Raw genomic sequence first — 24,098 nt, 5'->3', positions numbered from 1 at the left:
ATGTTTATTAGGATTTTTTTCTCAAATTTGAGGTGTAGAATTTTGTGACACTTGTTTAGAATCACCCTGTATAAGCTTGCTTTCTTGCATCATTTGCCATTACTACTAGCTTAACATGTTAGTGTGGGTGTAGCAGGACATTGAGACATACCACAACATGACTGGTGCTAGTCCAATCTAACTTTTATAGTTACCAAAACTAGGAGCTTTTTTTTTTTTTTTTTTTTTTGTTGTTATGAAAATCCCAAATATGAAAGGTATTAGATAATAATTTTCAGGAAATGTGTGGTGAGAGGTTGTTGAAAGGATAAATGAGAAAGAAGAAACAAAACATCTGTGAGATAGAGAGTGGAGAGAGACTTTGGGTCAGTAATTAATCTAACTGCCGGCTTTTGAATGGAGTCTAGAAGCTTGAGAGATTTGGTATGTTTTGCTAAGTTCAAACAAAAAGTTGTAGGCTTACAAAATTTGATGAATTTTTGAATGACCATGAATATGAATTTTGTTCAAATTCTTGATATCAATAAATTGCAGTATCATAATATATGAATAAGGTTTTCACCAGGTTTCTTCTGTAGCAATTAGGTTTGTGATAATAGTATTTCACTCTAATAAATCCAGTTCTTTTATAAAAATGACCATTTAATGTATGGCTAATTAGCCTATATAGGTACATGAAATTCATTTTCTTAATAAGAATCTGTATAAGAAAAATTTGAAAAAAAAATAAATAATAATAATAATAATTGTATCAGTCAATCAATATACAAAGACAGATTTAAAGAAACCTATGAATTATTGGACATCACTGATTTAGGAATTTCTTTTTTTTTTTTTTTTATAACAAATTTCAGATATACACCAAGAATAGCTGTAATTACAATATCTGCAGATTTAGGGATGAGTCTGATTACAGATAGATACAAGCAAATAGTTAAGCTATCTGCTAAGTAATACCTGAATATATTGCATTTATTTAATAATTGGGATGAATTTTGAATTCTGCAGGTTAAAAAGTGCTAAAATGCCTGTTAGTTTTGAAAAGAAATAAACTGTATTACTTAAAGTATTTGGATGAATAAAATACTACTTATACAGAATTCTCTTAGGTTAGGCAAAAGACTGAGAAATATTAGTTGTGTGATCACAGAGTAATGTTACAGAGAACATAGGCCTATTTACACAGCTTGTTTGAAAGATGCAGGAGAGAGAGCCATTTTTGAAGGAGAAAATATGTTCAGCAATGGGCATTGTCATACTAAGCGTGCAAGGGTTTTTTTTTTTTTTTAACTGTACAATGTGCGTGTATATTCATTTCTCTCTTATGGTATATTGATATAGATATAGTGCAGTATTAAAAACAGTAAAAAATATCACATATTAAATATTCGGAATAGAATAAACTTTGATGAAATTCTGAAATGTTTAAAAAAAAGCACAAATCCCTTGGTCCTGCAATCTTATAGTAATTACTCATGCTTGTCAAGTCCAGTCTTTACAGATATAGGCCCCTGATAAATGAAGGCTGTTTCCTTTAGCACCAGTAGGAAGAGGTCTGTAGGCAAATGTAGTAAGAATCAAGTGAATTCATGACAGTTGGAGTTAATTAGGAATGTTTGCCAATTGTTCTTTTCGATATGAGTTCACCAGTGTTTTAAGATCAACAGTAAGGCAATATAAGACAGGCTGCTACAGCGCCGTTGTTCCCTACACTGATATGTATGTACAATGATATGTTTCATCTTGGTCAGTAACAATGCTGGAGTTATAGAAAAAGAACATCATTCAACGCTATTCTTTTCAGGATTTTTGGGCTCTAATACATCTAGAACATCTTGAGATGAAGGTTTGCATGATTCCTGCTGATCCCTGTAACAAAAAGAGGGAGAAAAAAAAAGTTAGTAATTCCAATTTTTTCCTTGATGATATAGTTTCATGCACAGATTCAACTTGCAAAGGGGATGGGAGAGTGCAGGAAATAACACTGTTACTAAAATAAAGACATATATACACTGTGATAGCTTTGCTGGATAGTGATCACAGTTGTCAGGTATTTGATAGTACTCGATCTCACAAATAATCCATTCTACTCATGTTCAAATAGGCCTGGCTAGTTTGATGGCTGTAGGAGAACAGAAATCTCATTGGAATACTTGTCTAACCAGTTCCAACACTGCTACAGTCCTGTGATGCCTAGCTTTGACTTGGTGATCTGGAAAGACAGTCACCATAAATAGTACAGTTGTCCATTGAGGTGCTAACCAGTAAACCAAGGGTCTCCCATCGAAACATGGCCTGACATCAGTACAACCCCCCCTTTCATGCAGCTAGAAATGCAATTCATTGGACCGAGAAACTTGTTTCTGGTGCCCATTGTAGGCATATTTGCTTGTAACAAGCAGTTGGCTCTGATAGCGTCTGGGGCATGTTAGATCCTTCTCTACCACAGTTGGTCCACTCTTGATACACATGAAAATGTGGTTGTATGAGAACAATGGGCAAAAGTGGAGGATGTCCAAGGTACCTGACCCTGCTAATTTGTCCCCAGAGAGCACCCCTTGTTGAAACTCAGATCATTATTCCAGCCACTTCATGCAGAGTGAGTACCACTCTACTAAATAAACTGTAGTTGCAGGCTCCGCACATGAAGTCATGGTTGGAAGCATTCCTAATGCAAAGTTATTCCATTTGTATACACTGTCCTACCTACCAAAATACCACAGATCCACATTTTGTATGCTTTCTGATTTTATAGAACAGGATCTTGGGCCATATTGTGCCAGTGAACGATATCTATTTTCAATCTGCATGAAATCGACTAGCAAAAGTCTCTGACTGAAGAGGCCTTTAAGAATTCCTTTACAAATGAATGACAAGAGAAAATATAGTATCATGAAAAATCTATCTTTAACAGCAATTATGTGTGGAATGGATTTGACTAGGTCAGTGGTGTCATGGCGAGCCACAAGTGTTTTTTTTTTTTTTTTTTTTTTTACTTCCTCTGCTATAAAACACTTGATAAGTGTTTTGTTTACAAGCAAACTCCTAGAATTAACCATCTAATATCATTAGTTTTATATTGAGCAATTAGACTTTACACCAGTCGGTATTTAAATAAACAAATTTCAATACTGCAACTAAAACACTTTATTTACAATAAAATAAAATTACAAGTATATAGGATAAAAATATAATAATCTAAAACTGATGTGGTTTAATTTACAATAAAATAAGAAATGTAAAAAAAAATACTAAAATACCATAACAACTGTAGCTTTCGGAGACAGCGATCTCCTTTCTCAACAGCATACTTCTGCTGTGCGGCACATCCTTAAATAGCAGATCCATGGCACTCGTCACATGGTTCCTCAGAAATATGGTTGGAATTTCCCATTTGTGCACCGGAACCAGAAATGGCTCGGGAGTGCGCTAGCTGAAACCGTTCATCTTGTCCAAGAACAACGGTTTCAAAGTGGGGATGTAAGCGTACACCCCTGTCTCTATTAATGGAATTGCTAGCTGCCCCAATACGTAAACTCTCAAGCCATTTACGGTTCCAGAACCCCTGTGCATGATCCGTGATGACAGCATCCTCCAGGGAAATTTGATGTTGCTTCTCCCAAAAGTGTTCTGCCACGGTAGACTTCCTGTAGTTTGCGGACTTTATTGCATTCATATACTCCCCCAGCCTTGTAGGCCTATTTGGAAATATCATTAGTTGATGACATTAATGTTTTAAGTTATGTAACTTTTCAGAAAAAATAAATTAGGATGACTGTATTAAAAGAATCCACCACAAGTAAAGGGTAAGCATTTTAACCAAAGAATATTATGTTCTGTGAAATTGTAAGTTCTATATATACTGAGTTGGCTTTGCAACAGCACCCCCACATGTGTAGAAATGGACTGTTCTGTGCAGCTCAAAATCAGGAATGGCTGACATAAAATTTTAGTTTGCATACATGGTGATCAGTCTTCCAATGTCTGCAAGGAAGAATGAGTTGGCATCAAGATCTTTTCAACTTCAAACAAAAATATGATTGTGGGGACAAGATGTGCAATAGCCTGCATTGTTTAGTTCTCCTTTTCTATGGTTTCACATGTGGTCAATACCCAGGTGAGCAGCAATGTGGCCCAGTGAACTACCTAGTACAACATAGGAATAGCAAGACCAATATCCACACAGACATTAGCTTATACCCTCTGGCTGCCCCTCAAACATGTTGCTGTAGAAAATAATTCTCCAATAAAGCGACAATGTTTTGTTTTTCATTTTGTTCCTTAAGTTGTATATAAAGCTGCTGATTTGGCCTGCTGCAATGATGGAAGTTGGATAAAACTTATACAGAAGGCTAGGTATGGCAAAATAAATCCTGTTTCCAACCCTATTACACTGGTGTGATCAGCATTTCTAGAAAGCAATATGAGGCTATATATCACCTGGATGCACCGTTAGTACACTTCTTGACAAAATTAACAAAACAAAATGTTCTTTGCGAATATCTGACATAGTAGGCATCCTGGCATGAAAATTCTGAATATCCAATATAAATCGATCTACCACCTTACAGAGCTGCAAATTACTTGTGCCTATAAAAAAATGGGTTGCAACCACATCACTTTGTTCCTGTTTTTTTTTGGCTTGCTCAGTGGGATAGCCACATCTCCAGTACTAATGATGACAAGTCATCATCATTTAGATGATTCTTTGAGATGCCGGCACATTGGCTTAATTTATAATGCAGTGTAGTCTCAGCACTATAAAAGCAGTTTCAGGAGACAGAACCATTACAAGAAGAGCTGGCCAAGGTCGTGCAAGGACAACATCAACCAGAACAGACTGCTATCTGGCTCTAATAGCAGGACAGAGCCCTACGATGTCCTGTCATCAACTGTCTCTTGAGGTTGCAGTGACCACAGCTGAAAACATTTCCAACTGGACTATGCTAAGAAGGCTCTATTCAAGAAAGCCAGTGGTTTGTATCCCATTAACCCCAAACCACTGCAGAAGTCGTCAAAACTGGTGCCATGAATATGTGACAAATGGGGTACAGTTCTGTGCTCTGATGAGTCCCATTTTAGCTTACAAACATGTAACATATTCTAGATGTTATTTTATTTCATCTACTGTCATTGTGTTATTGGGTTTAATGACACAAGGGCTACTGCGGTCAAATCGTGTCTATTCATAGTTTATTTGCATGACCATATCATTATAGTTGTTAATTATATGCTCCTGCATAGGCCAATACATTTTAAATAGATTAAAAGTTCTTTTATATTTGCTTCATTTTCTAAGAAGTGAGATAAATCACGAGAGATGTTCAACACAAAGAATGACTGAAAAGTATTTAACCAGATGGTTGAATGTGAGGGACAATCGACCAGAAAATGACGGACCATAAGTTAACTGTGATAGGATGAGCACTGGGGTTGGTTTTCTCCCAATAATAGGAAGAGGTGAGTATGATGAGTGTGTCTAATTCCCAGTCTTGCCAATACCACTTCTGTTTCGTCAGAAGCCAGAGAGCCACAGCTCTGGATCTTATCTAGTCAAGTTTATTGTTGGTGTTACTTTTCAAGATCTGTGACCATTTATCGTAGCATGCTTTGTGAATGACAGAGTTATAGTCAGTGTAAGAAACCTGAGAATGTTTAGCGGCAAGATCAGCACTTTCATTTCCCGTAATGCCAGAATGGCCAGGGATCTAGCAAAAACTGATTGGACATGCTGTAGGAGAATAACTGGGAATAAATGTATTTCAGGAAAGGACGAGAAGATGAAAAATTCTTCCTTATGGCAGAGACAGCACTGAGGGAGTTGGTATAACTTATGACAGGTGAGATGGAAAACTCAGTAATCTTACTAAGGCTTAACTTAATGGCATATAATTCAGCAGTGAAGATGCTGCATGCTAACAATAATGTTTCTCTAATTGTACATGAAGGAAAAACAACTGAAGCACCTACCATACTGTTTTACAGGCATGGGAGTTCAGAGTAGCATGAGCTGAGTGTAACTGTCTGATATTGCAAGGAGGTACAGTATTCTTCCCCCACTGGAGAAAATGTATATCATGAGAGGCAGAAACATACATCCAAGATGGAACAGGTGCAGTTGTGTCTTAAAAAATATCATTTAAATCAACATTCCAACTCTGAACAAGTTCCTTTGATCTTGAGTGAGGCAGGTCAATTTTAATTTTGTTTAACTCTCATAGAAGGAATCCTGCTGATGATTATTATAAAGATACTCCTAACTAAAGTGTGAGGGAAGACTGTGGGTCTTAGAATCTTAGTGGAGTAGTACAGGCAACCCCTGTATAACCTCGGATAATGATATTTTTGAGCTTTTGTGCAGGGAAAACCCTGCTATTATGTTGGATGCAATTTTTCAACATTTCTACTCTTTTTGAATCCCCACTGTTCACTTGCTAGTCAAAAAAAAAAAAAAAATTATTGAGAAATCCTTGTATTTTATTTTGTTGGGAAATCCCCGTGTTATGTTCTGTGCTGTTGAACTTGTGGAAAAATCTAGATTTCAAAGTTTTATTACTATTGGATAGCACGCCAGGCCATCCAAAAGATTTAAGTCATCCAAATGCTGAAGTTATGTTTCTACCACCACAGTTGTAGGTTAATACAACTTCTTTCTTTCTGCCTTTAGATCAAGGCATTATATCTACCTTTAAAATTAATTACATCAGAAAATCCTTACAATGGATGTTGGAAAAAGTTGATTCCGAATTTATTGAAGTAATGGAGGCATGGAAACGTTTCTCAATTGTGGATTGTATCAGGATCTCACAAAGAAGTAAAACCATCAACTCTAAATGTGTGTGTGTGTGGAAAAATATATGGCCAGAGTCAGTTCATTCAGGAAATATGGTCGAACCGGCAGAAAACAGAATCAATGTGATAGTAGAACTTACTACATCGGTAGGAGGGGAAGGTTTTGATGATATGACTACTGAAGCCCTCGTGGGTAGCACAGTTGATAGAATCACCCTCCTCCCCACGCCGGGTGGAAAAGATCTGAGGTCGAATCCTGTTGATGATGGGAGGAATTTTTATGGGTCTTTTTTTGCAATGTAGCTGAGTTAGTCAGGCAAGGGCAGCATGGGTTTTTCATCCAGCAAAAAACACAATTTATAGACAATACATGCAGAGCAACATGGCCTTAGTCGCTGATGCTCCTTAAAAAAAAGATGTGATTACTGAAGACGTTGAAGAATTACTGTTAGAAAAAGAGGCTGGCAAAGTGGATTTGGTGGTAACAATATCAATTCAGAAGATTGATAGCACAGATGAAAATTCTAAACTTCCAAATTTTACACTAAAAAGCATACAGGAAGGCATATAGTTAGCCGAGCAATTAGAATCTTATTTTTTGCTTATTTTTTGAATGAAGGGAGCTTCAAAAATGCTTTTGTTCCATATGATGAAATTCACAAAGATTTATCAACAAAATCAGATTTTTTAAAGAGAGCAGAAGATACACAAAATCTAGAATGGTGTATTTTTGTTAGCTTTTGGAACGTAACCCCCCCTTTTTGTATCTTTTCTTAGTCCCATATAACATGGTTACGCAGAAATATGACATTTCATAGGAACCTAACTACCATGTTATACGAGGGTTACCTGTATTGTTTTTCTATGAGGGGATAATGGGGGATCATGCACTTCAACACTGAGTGGCAGTGCATTTCTTCTTTGATAGTCGATGACCGTTTCATGAAGTCCAGGTTGATGTCACTGAGGGATGGGCCTAAATATTTAGAGGTGCAAGATTAAAACCTACACCATTCTGTGTATATATCATGCAATATGATATTTACGATTTTACTTTTCCCGCCAAACAACTTAAAGGCATTATTCTTTGGAGAAAAGTCTACTGCTTTGAATTCCAAAAAGGACAGTATGGGCATGTCATAATGTTTTACAAAACAAACTACAAAGATGAATTTATAAGAGTAGACCTAAAGGAAGACTCAGCAATGAGCAACCTAACCTTCCCAAGCCTATAATGAGGAATTTTGTATATCCCAAGCAAAGCTTAAAGATTTAATGAAAATGTGCCAAGATTTGAATACTGAAGAAGTATCACAAATTCTATTTAAATTTAAGAGCATCAATAGAAATAAGGGATACTGTATTTTACCAGCACCAGATTTAAGTGAAGAATCTGAATATGAAGAAAATATTAAAAATTAATTTATACCAACTTGAGTGTTATTGTAATTAAACATATGTTATTAATAAATTTTTCATTTCTGACAAAATTTCAAACTTCACAATGCCAAAACCGCAAAAGTGGTTTCTAAGCCTCTACATAATGGTAATCATAAATTACCAATATGGATTAAAAACAGCTTATAAAACAACATTTAGTTAAGTAAAAAACTTAAAAACTTGATTTTTCCAAAGTCAAAGAAACTTTAAATGTTTTTCCTCAAAACTGTGGTTTTGGATTGGGATTTTGTCCATAATTTTAGCTGAAATTGGAGCATGAAGAACACCCTAAGGTAGAGTCTAATGTACATACAATCTCACTAAAGATTAAGATTCTGCTGGATCTAAATTACAAAAAAAAAAAAGGGATTCAAAACATAAGTATATACTCACTTGTGTTTGTTCTGAATCTCTTTATATATCCATAATAAGCAGTTTTTATCTTCCACATTGCCAACTGGATGACAATCTATGAAGTCCTTTATGTATTGCAAAAAATATTTCTTAAGTATGGAAAACTGTAATTTCTAAAACTAAATCTCTGAGATTATTGGTCATCAACTGTTTAACTTAAAATTAATATATCAGAATATTCATTTTAAGTTAAGTTTCAAGTTAAATAATTGCAGAATGGTTTAGGGCTAAAGCCTCAGGTTGATGCAATTGCACTAACTCATACGTTAAATAATTGCTTGAAATGAATATTTCAGAATATTAATTTTAAGCAAATTATTGCAAACTTATCTTTGCAGGTTACCAAGATATTACTAACAAACCTTGTTTGATTACTATCCTCCAGTTTTTTGAAGATTTATTACACAAATAAAGGAACCTCAGTTCTTACCTGGCGCTATCCTGAGAGGTCATAAGCTGCAACATATTCTGAAAGTTCTCAAATTGTTGTCGAAAGACATCTAATGCCACTGCTACTTCGTCCAAGTTGTATTCCTCAACCATGTCTATTACTGTCCTGCCTAGGGCATCCTCCTTGTCCATGCTTGCTCCCCAGGATAACAGTGTTTTGCAGCAGTCAACATAACCACTAGAAAGGTAAAGCACAGTTACAACAGAAGACTCGTGCCTAGGGGAAACAGTGGTTAATTATACTAAGAAAACTTGAATTCATTGAGCCTTTTATATACACCTGTCAAGGTTAGAGATGAGGGAGTTCTCTAACCTCTCCTTCTAGATCAAACACTAAGGAGTGTGAAACCTGCAGGGGCAGAAGCTAGCGAATATAACTATTTATTCACAGTATTTTGCATAAAATACATCTCCTGTTATTATGCAAATAAGTAACAAAAAGCTTACCGCAATGAATTATCACTAACTCGGCTAATATTAATTTTAAATTATGATATTATCTCAATGTACTAAAAGGCATGGGATACTAGTATGTCCCAAAACATATACAGTAAACCCAGATCGTAATATGAAATATTCTGTTCACAGTTAAGTACTTTGAAAGACACACGAGATTTAGGAAGGCAGATGAGTCACTCTGACTGCGCACTGGCTGAGTGCACAAAACAGCAAGGAGTTGTCAGCACTTACTTGTGCCAATGCAGATGGAACCCATCGGCTAAAGTCCGTTTTGGTTAGCAAAGCTAAGAACCAAATAGACAATAAGAGAACAAATATAGATAAGTATAATTATAACCCAGTTTAATGTAATAATAAAATATACTAATAAATAACAGGCAGTAGCTTTCGAGACTAACGAGTCTCTTTATCAACTGAAATTCAAATACAACGGATAAGTGCAATGAGCTGAGTGAGGCATGTTATTCATGTGATATTGTTGTTGCACAGACTTGTGCTGTTTTTACTCCACTGATCATCTAGCATTAAAACGGTTGTCTCTAGGATGGGGTGTAGACGTATGCCTTTGTGGCGATTTATTGCCTTTGGATTGTTTAATATGTTAAGTGACTCTAGTCATAGGCGGTGTCGAAAGTGTCACGCAGTCACGGAACATTTTTGGTGGTCCAAAAATGTTCCGTGACTGCGGACTGGTCAGTTTCGGCAAGCCGGATTGCTCTGTCATGTTCCGTAAGGCGATCTTGGAGACGTCTTCAACACTGGAGACAAGTGAATGTAGGTTCCTGCAGGGTAACTGCATGCATTTGATGTTGTAATTTCTAAGAATCTTCGAGATCTGTCCTGACATGCCTGGATAATAGGGATGTAGGCGGACAGTATACCATCTTGGTTCGGTGGTCTTGAGTGGGATGTGAGTTCTTGTGCCTGTAATAGGCACCTGCTTAGCACATGGGATGGATAACCACATTTGGTTAGGTCTGCCTTCACACGGGAGATCTCGTTACGCCTAATTGCATCAGTGCTGGAATGGCTCCAAGCCCTGGAGAATAGGGTGCGGGCAGTGCTATTGAGATGACTTGGTGCGTGGCCGGATCTGTAGTTAGTGAATTGTCCGCACCACATAGGTTTTCGGCATACCGAAGTCTCTAGATGTGGGCCTACGCGATGCACTAAGACATCCAGGAACGGGAGCGCATCGTTGACCTCTAACTCTATAGTAAACTTGATGAAATTAGATATGGAGTTGAGGTATTCCAGTAGTGCTGTTTCAGAGCCACGTGGTATTACAGTAAAAATATCGTCAACATATCTGCACCATGTTGTAATAGGTGTAGGTGGGTTCGGTGTATCTGCTCCTCCAGATCTTCCATGGCAATGTTGGCTACTATGGAACTAACAGGGGCACCCATAGCAGTGCCATGTACTTGCTGGTAGACTGAATCCTCAAAAGTGAAGATGCTGCTTGATAAGCATAGATTGAGGGCGGTGGATAGTGACGTCCTGACTTAAGTCGTTCTCGAGGAGCCTTCTGGCGCAGTGCACGGCCTGTTGGACGGTAACTGATACTGAGGGCGGTACTGATGACATCTGTACTGCCCTCAACCTATGCTTATCAAGCAGCATCTTCACTTTTGAGGATTCATTCTACCAGCAGGTACATGGCACTGCTATGGGTGCCCCTCTTAGTTCCGTAGTGGCCAACATCGACATGGAAGATCTGGAGAAGCAGATACACCTGAACCCACCTACACCTATTACAACATGGTGCAGATATGTTGACGATATTTTTACTGTAATACCACGTGGCTCTAAAATAGGACTACTGGAATACCTCAACTCCCTATCTAATTTCATCAAGTTTACTATAGAGTTGGATGTCTTAGTGCATTGCATAGGCCCACATCTAGAGACTTCGGTATGCCGAAAACCTATGTGGTGCGGACAATTCACTAACTACAGATCCGGCCACGCTCCAAGTCATCTCAATAGCACTGCCTGCACCCTATTCTCCAGGGCTTGGAGCCATTCCAGCACTGATGCAATTAGGCGTAACGAGATCTCCCATGTGAAGGCAGACCTAACCAAATGTGGTTATCCATCCCATGTGCTAAGCAGGTGCCTATTACAGGCACAAGAACTCACATCCCACCCAAGACCACCGAACCAAGATGGTATACTGTCTGCCTACATTCCCTATTATCCAGGCATGTCAGGACAGATCTCGAAGATTCTTAGAAATTACAACATCAAATGCGTGCAGTTACCCTGCAGGAACCTAAATTTACTTGTCTTCAATGTGAAGACCCCTGTCACACCTCTCTTACGCAGCAATGTAGTATATCGCATCACCTGTAGAGACTGTGGCAGCTGCTACTTAGGAGAAACATCAAGGCGTCTCCAAGATCACCTTACGGAACATGACAGAGCAATCTGGCTTGCCGAAACTGACCAGTCCACAGTCGCAGAACATTTTTGGGCCACCAACCACGATCTTGGTTAGACCACTCACAACACTTTCGCCACCGCCTATGGCTAGAGTCACTTAACATATTAAACAATCCAAAGGCAATAAACCGCCACAAAGGCATACATCTACACCCCATCCTAGAGACAACTGTTTTAATGCTAGATGATCAGTGGAGTAAAAACAGCGCACGTCCGTGCAACAACAATATCACATGAATAACGTGCCTCACTCAGCTCATTGCAGTTATCCGTTGTATTTGAATTTCGGTTGATAAAGAGACTCGTTAGTCTCGAAAGCTACTGCCTGTTACTTATTAGTATATTTTATTATTACATTAAACTGGGTTATAATTATATGTATCTATATTTGTTCTCTCAATCATGGACCCCCAGTACACCAGGCCCATTCGTTACTAAATAGACAATATGCGCATACAGTCTTTTAATGCCCTTGGCATTAAAATACTATATGCACATATTGCCTGTTGTCTACTACAACCCACAAATGCTTGATTCATACAAGAAATTACAAAGAATCGTACCCAAAGTCAAGGAGTGCTAGAAAGAAATGTTGAAATTATCAGATTACCAGATAAAAGCACTACTAATACTATCCTTGACAATGCAAATGCACATCCAGATATTGAAAATATATCCAGTAAGGATGGTAAAATAAAGTGCTTTGCTTTGCTGCCATACAGAACAGCCCATGGACTAAAGAAACATTATGGCCTGCAAGCACAAGTTCCTTGATGAGGTGATTGTAGTGTTGGAAGACAGAATGGATGAAGATAATGACAGAAGAGGAAGAAGAACTCCGGAAAATGTCACATCATACAACATCAAGTCTGATATCCTCAACTGGGCCAATGCATGGAGGGACACTATAAAGGAACCTTTAGTGAATGGCTGGTTAAAAAAAACTCTTGCAAAATACAGATGGTGATATTGACTTTAAGTTATTAGAGCCAGAAGACTTTGTTGAGACTCAGACTGTGTTGATGGCAGCTGGAGAGGTAGTAGTGACATGTGATGCAAGAAAGCAAGTGTATGCAGCATCAGCCAAAAAAAAAAAAATTACAAAACAATCCCCTCTAAATGTTTGTCCAGTTCCTCCTTAAATTTATTTAACCCATCAACTTCCACAATGACAGGCAGAAGTTTGTTCCAGCAATTAACCACCCGCTGGCTGAAGGCAAATTTCCGCACATCTATTCTACATCTGTCCTTTCTCAATTTCAATTTATGCCCCCTTAGGTTTGTAATCTGAACAAGTGGAAGAATTCCATCAGAATTCAGCATGCTCAACCCATTCAAGGCCTTATACACCTCAATCATATCACCTCGCAGGTGCCTAGTCTCCAGCTGCGGCAATTTGCAGAACTTAAGCCTCTCCTGGTAAGAGGATCCCTTCATTCCTCTCACCAATCTTGTTGCCCTTCTTTGTACATGCTCAAGCAAATCTACATCCTTCCTAAAATGAGGCCTCCAGACCTGCATGCAGTACTCAAGGCATGGCCTGACCATTGCCTTATACAGAGGGACAATCACCTTCTTTTCCCTACTAGAAAAATTCCTGTATATCATTGACAACGCAACACAACATAACACCCCCACGATCTGCCCTGGCAGCCTGTCTTCATTGTTCAGAAAACTTCATATCTGACTGCACAATTACTCCCAGGTCTTTTTCATTTTCTACCACCTTAAGTGTAGTATCACACAGTTGGTACGTTTCTCTGGGGTTACTTCTACCCATATGCAGTACTTTGCATCTTTCAAAGGCGCCTCCGTAGCCAGGTGGGAAGGAGCAGCAGTGCGCAGCACACGCTTCTTGATTAGACCGAGGTTCGAGCCCGTCACCACCAAATACGGAGGATGCAGAAAGGTCAAGGAATGACCACCGCATATCCCGGAGCAATATGGCCTTAGTTGCTAATGCTCCTAAAAACCAACAAAACAAACAAACAGCATCTTTCAATTTTAAACTTCAGTTGCCACTTCTCAGCCCATCTGCCCAAATTTTCTAGATCCTGTTGCAGTAACACACTGCAAACATTGATACTAAGCCTGATATACCTTCATCAATATCATTGATCAATATACAAAACAACAGTGGACTCAATGCCGAACCCTGTGGGACTCTACTAATAACATTAGTCCACAAAGAGCAGCACCCATTGATTACCACCCTCTGTCTTGTCCCACTCAACCATCCTTTTATCCATTGTAGCAACTTACCCTTAATACCATTCTGCTCCAATTGGGAGAGTAGTCTTCCATGTGCAACAGTGTCAAGACTACTGTACAAATTAGAGCAGAGGTCGAAGTATAACCCAAGAAAATATCCAAGATTGGCCTGCACTGGAAGAAGGAGATCCTGGATTTCAGCTTCTGATAGAGGAAGAAATTGCTGTAGATGTTATTAAAGATTCTGCTATGGAAGAAGAATCAGATAATGAACTAGATGAATTACAAGAATCTACAATTAGTAAGAAACTTCTTAGCTCTGCAAGAGATGGCATTGACTCTTCAACAAATCAAAAATTGCAGGGGGCATTAAGAACTACTAAAAACTATGAGGGAGATCCTAATTAAAGAACAGCAGCAGAGGTCTGTTCAAACAAAACGTGACAGTTTCTTCAAACCTACATTATTATGTTCAAAAACAAGTACAAATTCTGAGTCTTCTATTGATGGATAAATGTATTGTCTTTTTAGCTTTTAAATAAAGGCTCTACAGTGATATTTTTTTATTTATTTTCATCAGTACTATCTATATCATTCAATTTTTTCTAAGTTTTTTCATCTTTTACTTCACTAATCCAGACTATCGCCTAATCCGGATGACCTCTCCCCTAATTAATTCAGATTAGCGAGGGTTTACTGTATATTGAAGCCTCTTTATTAATTCTGGTAGAGGATGGGTTGAATTGGCCCGCAACGTTTCCTTTAAAGCATTAATCAGTTCCACTAATGAAGAAAGCTGTTTTGGCCTTGCCATAATTTTGTATTCATTTTATCTCAGAGATGTTAAGTTGGGTCCAAGTCAAAACTCCATTGCTAACTGCTGCACCATTCCTATATTATTCTCTTCAAACGAGTATGTTCCTCCCCTCCCCTTCTATAAAATTTCCACAATTCAGAATGTGATACCATAAGAAACACCCTCTAACTTCGCATTTCAGATGACACACAGGATAAGTGTTATTCAGGTATCCTCCACAGGACTAATTTCTATTCATCTGCAGTCTTAGTTTTTGTTATCAATGGCTTGTGGCTACTGCAGTTCCAAATTCTGAGTCTCCAGGGTCCGGCAACAAAAATGAGGTAACCAGTCGTCTCACAACTTTTTGGCACCTTTCAGTATTTTACACAAATCTGGTCATTTCTTGCTCAGTGTTATTTACTCCTTCATTTCTTCAGCACGTTGACTCAAGAGTATTTGTTCCTTCACAACAGCACAATGAAACATTTTTCCTATATGACATCCAGCTGTCATTTTACCAAACAGTTAGTCCAGAAACTCTGTTAGCTCCTTCCACATGCTCATCATTTGGCATACATGCTTGAAATGATGAATTCTGAGCTAACTGCTGATTACTTTTGTAGAAAAAAAATATTTGCCAATTCATTATTGGCACTTAATTTCCTTCAATCAGAGAAGGTTTTCCATGATTTATTTGGGGGGGGGGGATAGTGTACAGTGATACAAAGTCATGCACAAAAACCTTAAAAAATTTGGTTACCTGATTTTTGAAACCTTTGCATTTATAACTCACACTACTGTTTTCAAGACTGCCATTTGGATGATTCGTTGAGGTGGAGAAAAATGGGGGAATGGAAGCAGATTAAAGTCAATCCAAGCTGACTAGATGGATGAATCTAACTAGCACAGTTGAAAGCAGACTGTAAATAAACACAGATGTTATGATGCAGACACTCCCCTAAATTATATTTTACTAGTTCGTATATTATATGTTTTTTTTTTTCCCCTTAATGGTAATTTTTATACCTGTACAAGTGTGTGTTCAAGGACCAAAAATGCTAGAGTAAATCATGGAGAGAAGCAACTAACCAGAGCCTCAATTGAAAAGGCTTTTAAGAATCCTCTGGTTTCTGTTAGAATTCAAACCTAGCCCTTTTTGATTGTATAATAAGTGGTGAAACCACTATACTGTCACAGAAAATGATAGTGATGACACCCGAAGCCTACAAGAAGCCTAAAGTAAACAATGTGACATTTTATACAGTAGAACAGTATATCAATTTAAGGATGAGACTTCATTATAGGATATAGCTGTTTGGAGGCATGCACAGATCTCCAATTTGCAGTACAGCAAAAATTATGCCGAGTCTTCTAAAAAAGACTAGACCTAATTCTGAATCTTTAAAAAACATTACTTACTTCATTACAGCTAGATGGAGAGGAGAAAAACCATCTGATGTTACATTATCAACATCTGATCCCATTTGTAGAAGAACCTGCATAGAAAACAGTTCATATAGTTGAATTCTGAAAATGATTTGAATGCAGTTTAACATAATAAATGAATGATGTTAGGATTACTTACTATATTAGAACTTACTAAATCTGATGTGCATGGCATACATGCCATGCACATCAGGTTCCTGGCAGCTTGGTCTGATGATGGGTACCAGTAAGGTGCCTGAAATGTCACCTTAAACATATAGTGGTTTAGACAATTCGCTTAATAAACTATATTGATATATGAGTGGTTATTAAATATAGTAAGTAATCTTAACGAGAAACAACCATGTAATGTCCTTCCTTAACTATAATGATTTAATTAAATTTTTTTATTCTTTATGGAAGCATAGATCCAAGGTACACTATTCTGTATTATTTTCTAAAATCACAAAATTTCAGACATTCTTCATTATGTTTAAAGGGTCACAAGAAAATATGCAATTTTGAACAGATATATATTTTGGTGTCATTCAGCACATAAGAAATGGAAGTGTAATATTCAATATGTGATCCTGTACATTCAACACTATTCACAAATGTTGGTTTAAGTGTATCATAAGTGCAGTACAGTGTTTCTCAGATATGTTCCTTCATAGAGATTTAAACCTGGGCTTTTGCGACAATTTCCTTGGACTTTATTCTTCCAAACTGTTTACTTTTTTTTGCATCTAAATTTAAAAACTCATGCTACACTCTGACAAAACTGATACTTTTATAGCACCTTTTTACACAAAAAATGTACTGTTTAGTGGTGGATGTGGATTCCAGTATTAAAAAAAAAACCTCCCTCAACTTACATGTTTAATTACAACTTACAATGCCAGCCCTATCAAAAAATACAGGCATTCAAACTGTTGCACCTGTATATTTGAAGTGGCATATCACATAAAATCACCTTAAACATTACAGCTGAAATTTTGTCAACTAGTCTATATATAGAAAGGCTAAAATCACCTTAAAAGGTAATTTTATGAGATGCCACTGCAAGGCTAGGACACTTACCACTTGTCTTCCATTTGGAAAGGTGTGGGTTTTAACCTGTAGGAAGAGCAGTACTTAACCAATCTCATGCAGAGGGAATAGAGTTTTCAGCTGCACAACATGCAAATTGACCAATCATACATGACAAACTATCAGCTGGGACACTTGTGGGCCGAGCAGTTGATGTGTCATAAAATTCTCAAGAATGGGTAAATGTTTTTGAAATTTTGTAATTTCAAATTTATTGAATATTTTGTAATATTCAAGACCCCCCCCCCCCCCCCATATTAATACATTTTCCTCCTTTGTAATGAGATGTCCTATGTTTCAAAAGAAATACTGATTTTAACTTGGATATGACTTTTTAATGTGTGTGTATGTAAGAACTATTTTGTCTGGATGAACTAGGCACATTTCTCTATTTTCGTCGATTCATCACTGGTAATTCAGTCTGATTTACAATGAAATGCCAATCACATTCTAAGGTTAATGGACTACTGGAAAGCTGCATAAAACCAACTGGCAAACGTGGGGCATGGTAGTAAACATGTTTTTGGTTGACTTGTTTAAGCCCACATGACTAAATACAATAATGTTGTAAATCTTCTGGCCTTGTGTAGCATCCTGTGCATAAAAAAAAATATATATATATTAATCTTATTCACTTAGCATGAGTTCAAGTCCTATTTCAAGGTTGGTTGGTTGGTTGTTGTTGGAATTTTTTGGCGCAAAAGCAATTTTGGCCAAATTGCACCTATCTATTAGTCATTATGCGAGAATAATGTTGACATTTCTTAATTATGGTTAAATATGGCTGAAATATTCTATTAGTTTTAAATAAGTATTTAACCCCGGGGCTCACATCTAGTGAGTATGGGCTTGGCATATCCAGGGTCTTGAGCTGGATATCATCATTCTTCTCTTTCTTGGTGGTTCTCTTCTACTTCTGACTGACTCACACTCTCTTTCTTGGAGTAAGTTAGAAATTTTTTTTTTGGCTGGTGCAGCATAAGCCTCAGGCTTCCTTTCACCATATAGCTAATAATAATATACATTGTCAACATTGCAGTTGTCACCTATGATTTGTGATAAAGTCAGGGAATCCTGAATATTCGTAGGGAGATAGAAGGTTGTTTGTTGTGCTATGTGGTATTGTGGACACTCTATAAGGAAATGTTTCACAGTGAGTTGACAAGAACAGCAGAGACATTCTAGAGGATTTCCTTTCATGAGTAAGTACAAGTGTGTGAGATGTGTATGAATGTGCAATCTTGTTAGAACGCCTTTTTCGTGCTGATTCTTACGAGATTCGAATTCCACAGCCAAAGTTTGAAAAATTTTATTGTTTGGTTCATTTTGCCAGATTTGTGGCCACTGAGCATCGAGAATCTGTTTGATGATAGGTCTGTAATCGGAATGTGGAACTTTGTAAAGCCTTAGGTTTGTATTTGTAGGATTCTTTGCTGTTCGATTAGCACTTTCATTACCATCAATACCGGCATGTCCTGTGATCCAACAGAAATTTACTTGCCTTCTTTTGCTTTTGAGCTTCACAGGATTAGCTTGTATCTAGTGAAGGATGTGATGATGTCTGCTTTCGCTAGATAAGATGTATTACACTTAATGAATCTGTGTATATGAGATGTTTCATAAGAGGAGATGATTCAATGTATTTTAAGGCTATTAGTATGGCAAATAGCTACTGCATTCATTTAGAAGTAGCTGCGAGATGACAGTGTGTGTGGAAGGACCACTGCAGCACCCACTTGGGTATCTGTTTTAGAGCCATCAGTATATTTGAAGATATTCAGAAAACTGTGATGAGTGGGCTTCGTGCATCTGTTTTATGTTGGCATTTGCCAGAGCATTTTCCCCCACTGTTGAAAATAAGTGTCACAGTTAGGCGTGAAAGTGTGCCATGGTGGTATAGTTATGCTATTATCCTCATATATATTGTCAAAGCTTAGTCCCATTTTGAAACTAGTTCTTTTAGTCGTATTGCAGCTGGTTTATTTACTGTGGGTTTATTGCTGTAGAGGTTCTTCCACTGTGGATTGAAGAGATACTGCCAAGTAGGATGATGAGGAAGACTTTGGATTTTAATGGCATAATTTAATAGCAGCATTTGCCTCCAGAAATACAGTGGAGGCTCATAGGCCTCTGCATATAAGCTTTGTACAGGTTCTGTATGCCCCTAAGGAAATTCGTAAGGCACTGTGATGTATGGAATCAAGCCATTTGATAACGCTTGGTCTACATGAGATATACACAGGGGCTCCATAGTCTAGTTGTGATCTGATTAAAGCAAGGTATAGGTGAAGTACTGTAAATTGATCAGCTCCCCACGTCATTACAGAAAGAACTCTGAGAATATTTAGTTTTTTCAGACAGGCTGTTCAAAGGCATTTGATATATTAAGTTTTTTTTATCGAGAATCAGGTCAAGGAAATATCTCATACTTTTTGCTAGGGGTATCAGCTGGTTTTCTAGTCTTATTTCTGGATCTGGGTGCATTTTTTGCTTTGTACAGAAATATATGCCATTGTTATTTTGTTGTGATATTCTCTATCCATTATTTTTTGTCCACAATTCTATTTTTTTTAACTGTGCTTTGTAATTGCATTTCAATCATGTTCATGTTTTGTGAATGGCATGAAATGGTAATGTCATCTGCATAAAGGAATGCTTCAACTGAGTTTGGTAGGTCTTTTATAATAGAATTTATTTTGATTGCAAACAAAGTTGCACTGAACCCTGAGGAACTCCTTCTTCCTGAGTATATGTTTGTGACAGATTGTTTTGGTATTTCACTTGCAAGGTTCTGAGCTTCAGAAAAGTGGTAGGTGTCCTCACAAACCAATGGCATTCAGAATGACCCCCACAGCATCAGGTAGTGTTGAAGGCCTTTTCTATGTCGAGACTGATTATAATTATATGCTCATTCCTTAGAAAAGCATTGCGAATATTTGCCTCTGCTTTTATCATGGGGGTCCAGAGATGATCTATTTCTAAGAAAGCCATATTGATTTATGTTTAGTACATTACATGTTTCCAAGAACCAGGTTAATTGGTTGTTCGCTATTTTTTCTAGGGTTTTTCCCAAGACAACTTGTTAGAGCTATTGGTTGATAATTTGTGGGGATCGTATGATCTTTGCCAGGTTTAGGAAAAGCAGTGACAAGGGAATGATGTCTAGAGTTCGGATAGTAGTTTTCCATATAAATTCTATTGTATAGTATAAGTAATGCATTTAGAGATTTTTCACTAAGTTGTTCCTATTTTAAAGATCTAGGACAGAACTCTAATCCTGACAGGCATTTCACTCTGGTTAGAATTAGCCAATCTTAAACTGAGGTATAGGCTTTTCCTCATGATTTATACATTACCACAGAAACTTGGATAAAATTCCCAGTATTAAGGACCTGCCTTCAGGCAAACTACTTATCTTAATCATTTTGAAACTAGAATTTCAAAATACAATTTGCTAAAACAGCATGTGAGACTCTTCATGGCATTTAACAGAGATTTGTTATTTTTAATTTTAGTCTTAAAATCTGTGCAATTTAAGTCCCTCAAATTAAAAACACAGGTAATAATTGCATTAACTGTACTTATCTCTAACCTATTACGCTCACCAGTCCGTTGTATTTCCATTAAAGAAAATATTCGCTCACAGCTGGCGTTGTGACCTGGAATTACAAATAAATATGAACATAATCTAATAAACTCGCTCTTTTGTTCAAGGTATTCTATTTTTTTAAGTAATGTTGTCTATTTTTCAACAACTCAATGTATTCCATTCTTTATTATTTTCGATTTCGTTTATGGCAATTTTTTTTTTAACTCCAAACTGATCATATAATAAATTTTCATCAAACTTAATTTAAATTTTTTCAAATGATTCCAGAGAATTTGCTATATCCTCCCATTTCAGAATGTTTTTCATTAGCATCTAGTTTAAGAACTGGAATCGTTCTAGGGGTTTCGACCAATTTTCTAAATAATTACTTAGAACCAAAGTATTGGTTCTAAGTAATTATTTACCAAAACGTTCAACTTATGAACGTTTTGGTTTTCTATATCACACTGAATAATTTTTCTAGTCTCAAATGGCAGAAATTGATCAGATATTCTATTATCTAACATCTCAATCGTTTCTTCAACAATAATTTTAACCTCTGAAATAGTTATGTTTGCTTTTTCAATTTTTAGTATCTGGTTATTGAAGAAACTGAGAAAGCTGTGGGCAGTCCACAAATATGCTTTTCTCAATAAAAACTGGAGGCTTTTCCTTCGGATAAAACAAAAAGATTTTAAACCTTGAAAATTTTTAAATGCATTCAATGGGAAGAAATAATGACAACCAGCGAGTTTTGGAGTGAGAGAGTAATTTTTTATACTCTGTATCAACGATAGCACAAAATTCATTTGAACTTTCCGTTCGAACAGTATAAGTGTGAAAGTAAGAAAATATTTTTATAACTACCAGGATACTAGCAGAATTGTAGCAGGATACTTAATGATTTTGGAATAACTGAAAGCAAAGTGGAGGAGAAATCGTTGAAGTTAAACATAAGAAAAGCACCTGAGGTGGATGGGATCTATCCAGTTATATTAAAGGAGGCGGCAAAGCAACTAAGCAAACCCTTAGCCATAATTATGAGAGCATCCTTGGACTCAGAGCATCCTTGGACTCAGTTAGTTTAACTTCTGTTCCGGGTAAAATAATGGAGTCACTGGTTAAAGATGCATTGCAGGATCATCTAGACAAGACTGCAGCAATAATTCAGACACAGCATGGGTTTGTTAAGGGAAAGTCTTTTCTGACAAATTTGATAGGATATTATGATGTGGTTACAAAGGAACTGGATGCAAAAAATAATTTTGATATCATATATTTGGATTTCAGGAAAGCTTTTGACACTTTTGCGCATGGAAGACTATTGTACAAATTGGAGCAGAATGGTATTAAGGGTAAGTTGCTACAATGGATAAAAGGATGGTTAAGTGGGAGAAGACAGAGGGTGGTAATCAATGGGCGCTACCCTTCTTGGACTAATGTTATTAGTGGAATCCCACAGGGTTTGGTGTTAGGTCCACTGTTGTTTTGTATATTTATCAATGATACTGATGAAGGTATATCAGGCTTAATGTCGAAGTTGGCAGGGTTGTTAATGACAGTATGCTACTGCAACAGGATCTAGATAATTTGGGCAGATGGGCTAAGAAGTGGCAACTGAAGTTTAACCTTGACAAATGCAAAGTACTGCATATGGGTAGAAGTAACCCCAGAGAAACATACCAACTGTGTGGTACTACACTTAAGGTGGTAGAAAATGAAAAAGACTTGGGAGTAATTGTGCAGTCAGATATGAAGTATTCTGAGCAGTGCAGACAGGCTGCCAGGGCAGGTCATGGGGTTTTGTCAATGATATATAGGAATTTTGCTAGCAGGGAAAAGGAGGTGATTATCCCTCTTTATAAGGCAATGGTCAGGCCAGGCCTTGAGTACTGTGTACAGGTCTGGAGGCCTCATTTTAGGAAGGATGTAGATTTACTTGAGCGTGTACAGAGAAGGGGAATGAAGGGATCCTCTTACCAAGAGAGGCTTAAGTTCTGCAAATTGCAGTGGCTGGAGACTAGGCACCTGCGCAGTGATCTGATTGAGGTATATAAGGCTTTGAATGGGTTGAGCACACTGAATTCTGATGGGATCCTTCCACTTGTTCAGATTACGAACATAAAGGGGCATAAATTCAAATTACGAAAAGACAGAGGTAGAATAGATGTGCAGAAACTTGCCTTTAGCCAGCGGGTGGTTAATTGCTGGAACAAACTTCCATCTGTCGTTGTGGAAGTTGATAGGTTGAATAAATTTAAGGAGGAACTGGACAGGCATTTGGAGGGAATAGTGTGATTTTTTTTTTTGGCTGGGCTGATGCTGCATAAGCTTGCTTTCTTGCATCACATGCCACTACTACTACTACCACTACCAATTTCACGTCAATGACTAGTCTTCCTGCTCCCGATTGAGCAGAATTATAAAACAGCATTAGCATTAGTTGAGGCATTTGATGCAAGAAAGCAAGCTTATGCAGCATCAGCCAAAAAAAAAAAAAAAACCACTTCCACTTCACCCGTCTGTTCGTTCAAAATACCTGTCCAGCTGAGCCTTAAACTTATTTAGGCTATCAACTTCCACGTCAAGGGATGGAAGTCTGTTCCACCAACCAACCACTCGCTGGCTAAAGGCAAATTTCCGCACGTCTATCCTACATCTGTCTTTCCTCAATTTGAATTTATGCCCTCTCAGGTGATTATTCTGAGCGAGAGGAAGAATCCCATCAGCATTGAGCATGCTCAAACCATTCAAGGCTTTATACACCTCTATCAGATCACCCCGCTGGTGCCTAGTCTCCAGACACTGTAATTTGCAAAACGTAAGCCTTTCTTCGTAAGAGCACCCCTTTGTTCCATTCACTAATCTTGTTGCCCTTCTCTGTACTCGTTCCAGCAGCTCTACATCCTTCTTGAAATGAGGCCTCCAGACCTGTATACAGTACTCTAGGTGTGGCCTGACCATTGCCTTATACAAGGGAATAAT

At 37.5% G+C, this 24,098-nt stretch overlaps 1 protein-coding gene across 1 annotated transcript in view; it reads right to left on the bottom strand.

Annotated features, from left to right (window-relative positions):
- Nucleotides 1-1,143: 1,143 nt before the first annotated feature.
- The window catches only part of LOC150083078 (uncharacterized), a 305,874-nt gene continuing 282,919 nt past the window's right edge, over nucleotides 1,144-24,098 (bottom strand). Inside the window, exons 17-19 of the mRNA XM_090377773.1 lie at nucleotides 16,430-16,506; nucleotides 9,077-9,274; nucleotides 1,144-1,869 (exon numbers count right to left, since the gene is read on the bottom strand). Coding sequence (XP_090233899.1) covers nucleotides 1,782-1,869; nucleotides 9,077-9,274; nucleotides 16,430-16,506 — 363 coding nt within the window. The 3' untranslated portion in view covers nucleotides 1,144-1,781. The remainder of the gene's footprint in view (nucleotides 1,870-9,076; nucleotides 9,275-16,429; nucleotides 16,507-24,098) is intronic.

Source organism: Mastigoproctus giganteus, chromosome 7 (assembly GCF_048544385.1).
Source record: "Mastigoproctus giganteus isolate SK-2022 chromosome 7, ASM4854438v1, whole genome shotgun sequence".
In the NCBI taxonomy this organism is placed as follows: domain Eukaryota; kingdom Metazoa; phylum Arthropoda; class Arachnida; order Uropygi; family Thelyphonidae; genus Mastigoproctus; species Mastigoproctus giganteus.
The sequence above is the reverse complement of the archived record's forward strand: the minus strand, read 5'-3'. Positions and strand labels throughout refer to the sequence as shown.